General features: G+C 34.4%; 2 protein-coding genes across 2 annotated transcripts in view; both read right to left on the bottom strand.

Annotated features, from left to right (window-relative positions):
- The window catches only part of LOC100187339 (tyrosine-protein kinase HTK16-like), a 14005-nt gene extending 8131 nt beyond the window's left edge, over nucleotides 1-5874 (bottom strand). Inside the window, exons 1-9 of the mRNA XM_002121076.3 lie at nucleotides 5704-5874; nucleotides 5447-5518; nucleotides 4739-4911; nucleotides 3873-4052; nucleotides 3070-3196; nucleotides 2111-2286; nucleotides 1514-1652; nucleotides 914-1051; nucleotides 278-402 (exon numbers count right to left, since the gene is read on the bottom strand). Coding sequence (XP_002121112.2) covers nucleotides 278-402; nucleotides 914-1051; nucleotides 1514-1652; nucleotides 2111-2286; nucleotides 3070-3196; nucleotides 3873-4052; nucleotides 4739-4911; nucleotides 5447-5518; nucleotides 5704-5823 — 1250 coding nt within the window. The 5' untranslated portion in view covers nucleotides 5824-5874. The remainder of the gene's footprint in view (nucleotides 1-277; nucleotides 403-913; nucleotides 1052-1513; nucleotides 1653-2110; nucleotides 2287-3069; nucleotides 3197-3872; nucleotides 4053-4738; nucleotides 4912-5446; nucleotides 5519-5703) is intronic.
- Nucleotides 5875-7356: 1482 nt separating this feature from the next.
- Nucleotides 7357-12123, bottom strand: LOC100184148 (solute carrier family 25 member 44-like). Its single transcript, XM_002125519.4, has 6 exons — nucleotides 11901-12123; nucleotides 11173-11283; nucleotides 10508-10588; nucleotides 9275-9402; nucleotides 8654-8972; nucleotides 7357-7917 (listed from the first exon to the last, which is right to left on the bottom strand). The coding sequence occupies exons 1-6, from the start codon at nucleotides 12036-12038 to the stop codon at nucleotides 7651-7653; spliced, it is 1044 nt and encodes a 347-aa protein (XP_002125555.1). The 5' UTR covers nucleotides 12039-12123; the 3' UTR covers nucleotides 7357-7650.
- Nucleotides 12124-13378: the final 1255 nt, after the last annotated feature.

The raw sequence follows: 13378 nt of genomic DNA, 5'->3' as shown, positions 1-13378 counted from the left end.
CACGATCAGGATATGTGCTAAAGGTCTTCCATCTCCCCACCCCACTATACAGTGTTTAAAGAATGTTTGCTACTTATTTACAGCCATAGGTGTCAAGGTATTCTATCATGACACAAACACACCCTTCTAAACCCCACATATACTTGCCAACCATAAGTGTCAAGGGCGTCAAGTGTCAAGGGCGTCAAGTGTCATAAGTGCCAGGGTGTCAAGCCATAGGTGTCAAGGTATTCTATCATGACACAAACACACCCTTCTAAACCCCACATATACTTGCCTTGCTGATGGTACAGGTGAAGTTAGTTCAGCAGGCAGTCCGTCCGAACATCGACAATAATAATCTACAAGGTATTCGAGCGACGTAAATAATGGACCATCATCAATGTAATACCACTGGTTGCCCTGTGTAATAGTTATGACTCATAATGGGTTAACAATAGTTTTTTATGATTCACACAACTTTGTTTGATGCTATACTGTCTGTGAGTAATACAGATCTTGGGTTAAAAAAGTAATTTTTTAGTTTAATGTAACCTATTTGTGGTTAGGTTGTAAACATATTGTGTATATATTCAACTTGTGTCTATTTCTATGTTTGTCTTTATGCCACAATTATTACACAAAAATTAATGTTGTGCCCGTGCATAACTGACCACTACTAGTATATGGTTATAAGGAAAAAAGATTTAACACTTATCTAAAGTTAAAATAGCAAAGACTGGCATGCCATGAAACAGGGATTTTGGCAGCAGTTTACCCATTACCCGAACACCTAGGGTCTTACTACGAATTAGTGACCACTGGGTTGGAGTAATTTTCGTTTTAGTTGAGCACCTGAGCATTGAACCCCGTACCCTTTGTTTACGATTAAGCAACTAACCACTAAAACCATGAGAGTTATAATCCAACTTACCCGGTTCCTTATCTCATAATTGTAGACAGTTTTATCGTGAGCCATAGTAAGCACATGTTGACCGGGGTTACGTTTACTCAATCTAACCATGAATGAACCATCAACAAGACCAGACATCTCAAGCATTTCTACAGCTTTCTGGAGGCGGAAAACATAGGGGTTAGTTATGTTATACTATGGTTTCCTGCCTATGTTATGTAGTTTGGTATTGAAGAGTTTTATTTAGCCCTGGTGTGATTTAATACAGCTTTCTGGGAGTGGAAAACATAAGGAGTATACTTAGCCCAAATTATGGTTTTCCAGTACACATTTGTGTAGTTCAGTATCAAAGCGTTTTATTTAGCACTGGTGTCATTGTATTTTAATACAGCTTTCTACGTTTGTATAACATAATAGGGAGGTATATTCAATTACCGTGTTCTAGGCCATGTTATGTAGCTTGGGATATTAAAGTGTTTTATTTACCACTGATTCTAATGTATTTAAACACAATTTGTAAAGCAAAGAAAACTCTATTATATTAAATAACCCTCATCCCTGGTAGCAATATTTGCTGAATATACAACTTTAAATATTAAACGAAATACCAAAAGCACTCACAAATCTATCCATAGCATCGTGCAACCAACTGGTTTGTGGGCGTTGTGGTTTAGGAGGTCGGTATCGCTCCAATACTTGGATACACTGCCGGTGGTTACGTTTACGTGCCAGGTCCAATGGTGTTTCCCCATTTACACAACTGAGGTTTAGAATATTTGAAATTAAAAAATATATCTTAATCTTACTTTTTTAAATTTCAGCAGGGAATGGTTTTAAAGAATGCTATAGAAGACAAAAGTAAATACTACATTTTAATTATGGGTTTTTCATCTATAGTATTAGGATTTCATATTTACAATTTGAGGAGTAATTCACAACCTCAGTTAAAAATTACTGAGCTGTTTCTTACCAGTATGCAATGCCAATTAATTATACGAAACTATCAAGCTTGGTTTAAAAAAAAATTGCCAATATTGTTTTGCTCCAACCTAGTGATCACTAAATGTTTTGTAAGAACATCAGTGTTGTATAACAGGTGAACTCTTTCAGTGTTCACAAATAATTTCAAATATTATTTTTGATATTTATTTTTGAAAAGTAAAGTTGTACAAGCTTGAACAGACACTTTACAGAACCCAAGATTTCCACGCAACTCACCGTGGATGGCAAGCAGCTCCATGCACAAGCAATGTTTCAATGCAAGCATGGTTGCCACAGTAACTAGCTTCATGTAATGGAACCCATCCTGATTTACATTTCCTATCTTGTGGTTTTGCGTGGCAATGCTTCACTAATATCTTGCACGTCTCTGGTTTGTCAGCACCACAGGCAAGCTAAGGAATAAATAACCCTTGAAATTCACGGTGGCGTTTTGCAAATGCCACACATAGAAAAAGGCTATATTCTTTAACAAAGAATTTGTTAAAAATACACTTTATATAACATATATAAAATATAATTAAAACTAACTAAAATAATGAGTATTTTAGCATTTTGTAGCCAGGTTATATTGCTGCATTTAAAGAGAAAAAAATACTTTATTCAGTCATGGTTTATAAACAATATTATGAATACAATTGATATATTAATGATATATTGATAATATGTATATTATATCATATACAGCTTATTGCAGACACATTGTGTGCTGTCTTGCTTTAAATTAAATGGTATAAGCATGAGGAAGTAGTGTAGGTGGATGCTTAACAGTTTATTGTAATATGTACATCCCATGTGGCAACCAATGTAATACATACTTTCATATATGGTTTATATACTTTCATATATGGTTTATATACTTTCATATATGGTTTATATAATTTCATATATGATTTATGTTTATGTACAACACTTCATTATTGTTAATATTATATGGTAAAAGACATTTTGTTATTTAATATGTAAGTAATCTTAAGAAAATAAAACGTTTTTTTGATGTGTTTTTTTGACAGATTTACATTCTAATTATTTTTCAATTCAAACATTTTAGTTACATTTATTCTACATAGACACGTTCACACAAAACCTTGAATCCATGCCACAAATTACATGCAATGCTGAAAAGCCACAAGCCACAACTTACATGCAATGCTGAAAAGCCACAAGCCACAACTTACATGCAATGCTGAACTCCCTTCATAATCTCTCGTTTTCACATCCGCACCATGTTTATACAACTCGAGAACCAAATCATTGAAGCCACGAGCGGCTGCTTCTTGTAAAGCTGTGCGTCCATTTAGATTTCTGTATGTAGAATAAATGTAGAATACTAGAATTCATTGGGCTTCTATTGTATTCTATATCAATAAGGTCTGCTAGCGTGGCACGCCATGGGTTCTAGGATTTAGGCCAGGATTGGCCCATTACCCCAACACCTAGGGTGCTACTGCATGGACCTCACCAGATATTGGAGCCCGCCACTTTCCCCAACGCATTGGGTTGGTAGTTATGGTGTCATTAACATTGATAATATAATACAAAAGTGGTCAACTACAGTATGTCTTGTATGTTCTTGCCTAGTCCTGTCTATAAGGAATACCAGTCTTATCTAATCTATTCTAGATGGTTCTACAACATGGCACGTCCTGGGACCTGGAATTCAGGCAAGAGTTGGTCCATTTCAAGTCTGTTGTATACAGCATATCAGCCTAGTTTGAGCTACCAAATGTAACAAGTTACATGTCATAAAAGCCTGATTATAAAGCAATAACACTTGAGAAGCTCATAACATTTTTATGTTATCTGTGTGTAAATGAAACTGAAGCCATGTTTTTATCAAAAGTCAAAACTATGAGCCGAAGAAAATTGTGGCAAAATGCTTCTACAATTAACCCATTAAAACTGCTCAGCACTTTATAAGATTGCATGGAGTGTATTTATTTAATAATATTCCATGATTCCAATGGCAACCCCCCCTTACCTTATATTGAGGTTAGGACAGTGGTTTGATTGCAAGATCTTCCTGAAGACTCCGGTTTCTACTTCTTCGTCAACAGCTTGGTGTAAGATGGTGTTTGTGCCGAACTGTCGGAGGGAGGGGCGTAACTCGTAACCAACGCATGAACGTGTTAAAATGGTGGGTAAGCCATTGGAAGCAGCTCTGGAAGTGGTAAAACGAATAAAAAAGGGTAAAATAAAAAGAGTGAAATAGACAATGTAAATTGCAGCTGTAAAACGATTTAGAGAAGGTAAAAAGAAAAAGGATAAAATAACTGGAAAGAGTAAATGATTTAAAAAGGGTGAAATGGAAAGTGAAATGAACAATGAAGGGGTATGAGAAGTAGTGGAATTGCAGCTCTGAGAAGTTGTAGAATTTATTGCAGACTGCAGTAAAATAGGATAGTAAAGAAATTAGCTTAGTGTTGGTAATTGCTGCGATATTTTATTTTACAAACTGAGAAAGCTTTGGTGCATCGAAGTGGTTTAATTTATGTCCTTACTAAGCTACCATGTCCTTTATAGAGTCCTACCAACTGAAAATGTGTCAATTAGTCATGTCAAGTCAGTTATGACAAACGTGTTGTCTATTTATAACGTTGGTGAATTTAAAGACTGAATGCACCACAGACAATAATACAGGCAGGTGCTGGGATAAGCTATGGTGATTGTTAACCAACCATTTAGTAAAAATAACCAAACACAAGTAACATATATAATGGTAACTCATAAGCTGGTGCGAAGTGTATGAAACAGAACACCTGTGATTAACAACTGTCGTTTTCCTGTCACATGAGGATAAAGTAAGTTACATTCATTCAACTCCAACTTATCATATATATATATCACCTATAAAAAGCAATAAGTTGGTCAAGTCCCACAAAGGGAGGTCCGTTATCGATGCTGAAGCAACCGGAATGTATTGAAGTGTTTATTTGGAAATGTTGAGCCTTCCCGTTATGTGTGAGTGATAATACGAAACTGCCCGGGACGTTGATGCTTTCTCGGACAAGGAACATGCCCTGGTGTAGAAATAAAGTATTAAACATTTTGGCGGGTGTAACCAAAAACGATAAAATTCGAGAAAAGAAAAAATTATTGACAGAGTGTCAAAATTGAGTGTAATAAAGTGTAGCCCAAAACTGCAACCACGCTTCCCAGGTTACCTTGGGTGTCATACCAAATCAACTCACCCTTAATACAACAGATTTACCTAGTGCAAACCCACCAAACTTTTTTAAATTTTAAATTATTTGCTGAATTTTATTACACGAACCCACATTGGTGGGAAGAAAATACGATTTGTTTTCTAAAATCCAGAAGAGATTAAAATCATTTATATACATAAATAAAATTTATGGCGTCATAAATTAATGTACATGCCAGATTTACATTAAAGCAAATTGATTTAACATAATATTTATTGTGTCATGTTTGAGTTGGCTTTAAACAGGCCCAAGTGCGAGTTCGTTGAGTGTGTGTACACGCTGCTCTACAACTGTTAAGTTAATAACAAACTAAATACAAACACTTGGTCCACAGCAGTTGATAAGTTACCTGTTCATTCCCGTACTTCTTTAAGTTAAATTCCGCGTTTCCCCGTGTTAATTTTTCATGGAACCAAAGGTCCTAAAAACAAGTTCAATTTTGAAATGAAACCAGAAAATTACAGGCAGATAAAAATAGCTGGAAATACCCAGGTCCGGCTAAACAGAGCAAACAGCATTATTATTTACTCGGTCAATAACCAAACTGCTGCTGTTGACATTGTGGAAAACCTTATATTTATAACACTGTGTTTACGCAGCAAATACCTCTGGCTTTTTGCTTGATATTGTTGAGCTATAAGATTGATAATGTTGGGTTATATCAGCGAGCGGCTCGCCCAACTTTAAACGTTGACAAATGGTTCTCTCACCCAAGGGTTTACCCATCTTTACAGAATATTTAAAACAATTATTCAAAAAATCAATTTTCTACATCTTGATGGAAAAAGTTCGTTAAGAATAAAAATATCTTGTAAACAAACTGGTTTGCAGAAGATAGGCTGTTTTAACCTCTGGTGCAAATCTATAATGGGATGTTGTAATAACTTCCAAATATTATTCTTTTAATAAAGGTTTAATTTGTAAAAGAGCAAATTAACAATGTAATTTGGTCGGGCTAGCGGCTAGGTAATTTTATATTGTCAATAATTTTGTATTTATATATATTTTTTTTCATGTTACAAACAAATTTATTACGCACAATCTAAATATTTCTTGATGGGTTACTTAAGTACCATGTATGAAAAAACAAAAAATAATAAACCTTTGCAAATATTTTGATCCACTGGCAAAATAAATGGTTCGCAATGAACAATTACACAACAGCAAGTCAACAAAATAATTGTATATGTATATTAAACGAGATACATGTTGTTGTAACTTCACATTATGTCATGTTATATAAAGTAATAAGAAAGTGCTGCTTAAAAACAGGTAATAATACCATAGGCATTTTTTGCTTGACAACACAAATAAAACCCAAAAGGTAGGTCATGTATATTTTTATTACTATTTAACACTCATCCCATGACAAATTCATAAAACTTTCTATAACAAATTCATGCATATTACTTCAATTATAACAGTTAAAGAATAAGTTAATTGTGGCCAAAATAACTACATAAAGAAACATTCAAAACAACCATAATTAAAAATAAAATAGTTTAAGTACGAATTTATTATATATAAATATAAAAAATAAACAACGCAACTAAATATCCTGTTTACGAAACCACTTTCATAACCTTAAACAAAACAGCATACGAGCAAAAACGAAACTGTCAGATAACCAAATATATAAATCCACTTTCGCCTTCATTGAAATATTTCCTTCAATCCTTTTCCTTTTACGATTGTTGCCGATAAGAGTGTGGCGCATAAGGGGATATTATTTCACCTACGCATAAAAATCGTATACCCGATTTAGTGAAGTCAGAAATAGATAAAACCCGATAGGTGATTGCGTGCATGATGTTTGCTGGTTTTTTTTTTTTTAAAGAAGATAAAACCCGATGGCCTTCCCTGGTCAATACATCAAAAATTTTACGTAAATACGTATTTTGCAGTATATCCGATGTTGTTGATCTTATATCCAAAATACAAACAAAGTTATAAATAGGCCACTTATGCTTCACCCTTTTAAATATAAAGTAGGATGGGGAAAGATGGGACACCTTTTATTCTATTTTCTCGTCCTATTTAGTGTTAAACAGAGAATCCTCAAAGAAATAAAAAAAAACATATTCTCACGACACCCCCCGACCATTGTTAACACTTGTATATTATGTGCTAAAGGTATCCTGTCCCAACCTACTATATTTACAGATATTTTAAAAAAACCTAATAGCCTGAAGTAGCAATTTAGTTCATACCAGACCAAGAAACAGATCTGCTTTGAACATTATCAAATACAATCTATCTGATCTTCCCTTTTGTTTATTAACTAAAGCCAACTCGATACTGATGCCATTTATTTGAAATTAAGAAAAACACACCAAGTGCTTTTCACAGATTTGCATTAGGGAGTAAACATTAAAAAAATGATAAAATTAATTCAAGAATTGCAAATACCTGAGAGGTATTAATTACACGAAGGACTGGAGACAATAAATAAGAACACAGAATTACCTAAAACACACGCGCATGCGTTTGAATGTCTTTTCTAGTAAAGCTATCACAGTGAATTGAATTTTCAGTTCAATTTCATCAAAATGTTTATGATTTTTCCCGTTTTAACTCCTGTAAATCACCAGGAAAACCATAAGACAATCCATCTGTGCTGGCAATTGTTGCAAAGTCTGTCACATTCTTTTTTCTGCTGATTTTCTTGATGTATTCATAAGCCAGTATTATGACGCACGAATTAAATGATGATTGTATAATGCGAGCACTTAGACCTCTACAAAGACCTTTATAACCCTCCTTTTCAACAAGTGATTTATAAGTTGACCAAGCAGTTGCTCTTTCCCCTTTGCCATGAATCTGTAAACAAGGATATTGAAATAAATAAAGGCATGAGTAAATTTGAAAAAAATAAATCAAAGAGATAGGTGTCACAATTTTTTTTTGTTATTAGTGTAATGTTGCTGGTCAAATATAGGTAAACTGGATTGAATAATGTGGCGAATGGCTCTGCTTATTTGTATGTACACCTAACATCAGAGTAAAAGGTGTTGTATGCTTATACAAGGTTGTTAAACCATATGATGTCAACCAAAAATTGTAGAAACACAGGCGCACCTAACATTCGAACTAATTAACATTTTAACACCCTATCATTTAGACTATTACCACAAATATATTCCTATTGTTTTTTAAGGATCGACTGGTCACCAGCTGGGAAAGGACCGCTTATTTGAGGATCAGTATAAAACTTAAGAACCTCAGGTTTAAAGGCATAAACAAAATAGAAATTAGAAATCCAATAGACCATTACAAGAAAAAAGATTAAAAGTTAAAATTTGCAAATTTTTGATTTAGTGGCAGAAACACTGGGTGAATGAATGAATGTAATTTACTTTATCCTCGTGGGCCGGAAAACGACAGTCGGTATCACACGGGTTTAAAACCTCGTGCCAGCTTACGAGTTACCATGTATGTTACTTTGTGGGTGATTATTTATTAAATGAAATTATTAAATGGTTAATACATGAAAGTCACAAATCCAACAGGTCAGAAAAACAGGGGATGAACAAGCATTTTATTCACATCCACACACCTGTAATTGATATCTTGTCCTGATAACATCCAGCGGGTTAGTTAATATGATGCCAGTTGTTGAACCAAGTAGACCAGCTGTTACTATACGCATGGGTTCACGCATTGAATGATCGGAATGAGGTAAGACGTCTTCAATTAGTTCAGAGTAAAGATAATAAAACAACCAATATAATGCGCTGTTGGTGCCATAGGTGAGAAGTGATACAAGGTAACCGCGGTACAAACCACGCAAACCTTCAGTATTCACTATTTGTTGAGAAATCCGAATCGATTGACCGATGAAATTTGGTTTGGATCGTCTAACCGCTTTAGGGTCCCTGGAGAAAAAGATAAAATTATGTGAAAAGTTAAATAACAATATATAGGAAAAGACAGTTGTTACAAATACGGGTGTTCTGTTTCATACGCCTAGTGCCAGCTTACAAGTTATGTAACTTGTTGAATGATTGTATTTATCTATAAATTTAGATAGGTTAAAGCAATTGTCGTTAAGGGTCTTGCCCAAGGTCACATACATCCACAATGGTAGCAGGGTAGAGCCTTGATCATGTAACCTCTGGTCTTAGGGACATACATACATTATTTAACTACCAATCCACATTCTTACTATGTAACTCACTTTGATTTGATATCAACAGTAGTCATCTTTTGTTGAGCTCCAAGTACTTGTTGATGTTGAGATATAACATCTACAGGAACCATGATGGTTTGTGATACAGTGGATGCTGCAAACCCACCAAGCAGATGCTGTGGGGATAAATATGTTATATTTAAAGGTGAAATGTATATCTGTTATTATACAATTGTCTGTTACATTTCTTTTCGGATCCTTACTGTATTTTTTACACAAGAATCGTTCAACTCTATGAGCACCAGATCAGGGTCAGATTAACGGAATTTAGTATAATTAAGTTAATATAGGACAAGACGCTTATATAGAGAACATTAAGACGGCACTCACAGTTAAATGCCATAAATACTGTTTTACAAAACAAGCGTAGTTTTTTGGAAAGTAACAATATATTATGCTTAAGCTTAACTATGATTGTTCCAAACCAGTGGTTACTAATGGATTGTCCAAACAGTCAGCCGTACAAGAAAAACAATCATTCTCCCACAAAGTTACACATGTGGCAACTCGTAATCAAGCACACGCAGAAGAAACTAGGGCATTAACGTGTTAATGTCTTTCCATGCGAGGATAAATAAGTGACACTTAATCATGTATTACGGTCCTAGGCGCCAAACTTTTATAATCATAGAGAGGTAGGAATAGTCAAACACACAATTTTTTGAAACAAATTTCACTTTATTGGTTGTAATGTTTACTCATTAATTCAATGTAAAAAAATCGGGAGAGACCTGCCTACCCTGCCACCCCAGGTTTGGTGCATATGATTATGGTACGATGTTATAATGTACATACAAGCTTTATGTATGTATATACATATACGTGTACCTTTAACATGAATGACAAACATTAAATATCAAAATTATAAACAGTCGTGGACTCATGGTCATGACTAATAATCAATATAGTGTCAATTTGGTGAAGAAGTTGTATAATCAGCATATCACTGACGTACATCACATATACATACACAACATATTTATTGACTTATTCTAAAAAGTTTTAAAATTTTACTATATTCGTACATTTCCCTTTTTAAAACAATATATCTACCTTATCCTAATATACTTTTAGTGCACAGTGGCTAGAACATTTATTGCCCATAATAATGGCATATGAGTAAATTCATATAGACACCCATGTCACCTCACTTTATGACTTTAATATATTGTTTAATGTAACTACATATTAATATATCGATATATCATTAAAAACTTTTACCTGTACAGAAATATGTTGGTTACTAAACAGTTTTTCTTTACTTGCTTCATAAGTTGTAATGTAAAGCTGACCAGCTACAACCTAGAAGAAAAAACAAGGTTTTAAGGAGAGAAGATTAAAGAAGACAAATTAGGAAATTTTTTTTAAAGAGAACATAGGGATAATTTTTTCACCCAAAATTTGATAACAAAGAAATAACAATAAAAAACACCTTCAAATGGTGATACAGTGTTAGAAAGATTAAACTGGTACAGAATAATAAATAATATTTAATATTTACCATAGAAGAAATACTTTAAAGTTGATTAATTAGCAAGAAAATATGCATGTGGCAAAACACCAATAGGCTGTTATAACATGGGAATTTATAATTGGTGCACAAAAGATCCTTGTCCATAAGATGCGACTTAACATGCTTACCTGAATGAATGAATAAATGAATGAAATTTATTTCGTCTCTTCAGTCACGATAACGAAGAACAAGAGAGTTGGTAAAAAGCGAAAAGACGGGTAGTAACGGTAAAACAACAGTTGTTAAAACACGCTTATTGATAAAAAAAGAAAGATATAATGTTTTATGAATGGTTAATCCCTGTAGTAAACCAATACTGCATGTTGTGAAGAAGTTAATAAAATATTCTTAAAAACTATAAATATCAACCTACTTGAAGAAGACTGATAGGAAACCCTTTATAGAAACCTCTGATTCCTTCTTTCTTCCCAATTTGTTTAAAGGCATCGAACAAACCTTTGTATGCTGTTTTACCTTCTTGTGCCTAAAGGGGAAAATATTCATTGTTAAACGGAATACCAAATGTTAAAAGTTAAAGGGCAAAGTGGTATACTGTCCTATTATTTCTCCCGTAAAGGAATGGCGGCACTAGTAAAGAATCCTTCGGTACATAGCAGAATAGGCTGGTGGAAAGTGTTAGAGGTTGGTGGTTAGGGGATTAGCAAATAAGGTAGGGGAGGATTCTTTACTAGCACCGGAATGACACTTGATTTTTTTCCTTTATATCTTAAATTCAATAGACACTAAAGGTTTTTTTATTTTGCACGTGGTTAAAATTTATGGCAAATTTGTGTTTAAGCGCTTTGTTGTATTGTTTAAAACCTGAAAAAATAATACTTTATTTAATTTATTTAAATACTAAACCCAACGGTAACTAATGGGTCGTCCAAATTGTCAGCTATACAGAAAACAATCACCCACAAAGTAACATACATGGTAACTTGTAAGCGGGCACAAGGTGTTACCGTGTATCATTATCCCATGTATGGACCAGAACAGCCAGAGCAATTTTGTAATGCTACAGCATAAAGTATAATACTGTGCTACGTCATGTCGGCATATTAGAGTATGGCATAAGTCAACGAACATAAGTCAACGAACCTGCAATCTTGTTTTAATCAAATTCGCCGGGTAAATTGTAAAACGAAGTAGTCCACTCAAAATAAGACCGCTTGTGTAAAACTTCTTTTTGTCCAAGTCTTTCCATTCAATTATTTGAATGTTTTTCCCCTCTTTCATATTCGATTTCTTGCATAACACAATGTATGGGCTTAAAACCTGATAAAAACAAAGACACAGCGAACATTACGTTAATGTTATTACGAGTTTCCTGTGAAATTCATTGACGTTAGATCGGATGACACCAGCGTCACATCACAGTTCCTCAAAAGCGAAATATCGAATATTTTGGCGGATTCAGAGTCCGTGCTGCAAGTCCAGTGGTTGCTACACTATCTGGATAAGGATTACGGTATATGTGCCTTAAAATAAGATCTGTGTAAGTCAATACCAGGCGTTAGGTCTTAAGAAGTATATAATACGCCAGTCCTGATTTAGCACCGTGTGCGCGTGCGGCTACAGTATCAAACGCGCTTTAACATAGGCTTTTAACTCTAGTAGCTAGTACCCACTGTATAAAAGCGATAGATTTAACTTCAAAATATCGCAAATTAAAGTCTTTATAATAAACAATATTGTATTATCGACGCTGTGGTGAGATTCATGGTGTTTATGTTTTAGCTCCAAAAGCCCTGTCACAATTTCCCCTTGGTCTGTAAGGAACCATCTGTCTTATACGCCTTAGTCACGAGAACAGCCGAATTTTGTTTTGCAGCAACTAATTTTTTCTTGTTTTAAAATACTTCTGTTTTGTGTCTCGAACTCTCTTGTCCTTTCTTAATTCGTCTCGTCTCTTTATCGTGTGTTGTCAAATAAAGAACTCGATTATTTGTTTAGCTTGGTATGAGCTATTATTTAATCCATTGGGTAAGACGGAGTACAGCAGTGGAGTCAATGCGGAAACACACCCTGTACCACCCAACCAAACCCAGACACCAAGATGCTAAATGCGATAAAGCAGTAATACCGTTGATTCTGATTTTGCTGCGCGCAGCTTTGTTGGCTACATTATTAAGAGCGGAAATGTAGATGCAAAACAGCTGGTATCAAAGTAACATAGTCCGTGTATCGACATATTAGTATAGTAAGTATACGAACTCTGGCAACTTTATGGTCGTGAATTGAAAGCCCACTGAGAAATATAATCTAAACCAGTAACGAAGAACAAATTAATTAAAACAACAAAGAGGATTAGCAGCAAACCGCGAATATGCTTTGGGTAAAACTATAGCTGGGAAAAAGTATTAAAAAGCAGCTTGCCTGCTGATAAAACTAACGATGTGCAGTTAGACATAGAATAAAGAATCTAAAGTTTAAACTACAAATAAATAAAGACATCACACATAACATGACGTAATCAACTACGTCACAAGGTAGACGAACTATTATTTCGTAAAATATATTTAGCCCTAAAACTTCCAAGCAGAGTAACGGGACACAGGCGTTCTATTGTTGCTATC

The sequence above is a fragment of the Ciona intestinalis genome, unplaced genomic scaffold (genome assembly GCF_000224145.3).
Source record: "Ciona intestinalis unplaced genomic scaffold, KH HT000059.2, whole genome shotgun sequence".
In the NCBI taxonomy this organism is placed as follows: domain Eukaryota; kingdom Metazoa; phylum Chordata; class Ascidiacea; order Phlebobranchia; family Cionidae; genus Ciona; species Ciona intestinalis.
Note: the sequence above shows the minus strand (reverse complement) of the source record. Positions and strands in the feature narration are given on the sequence as shown.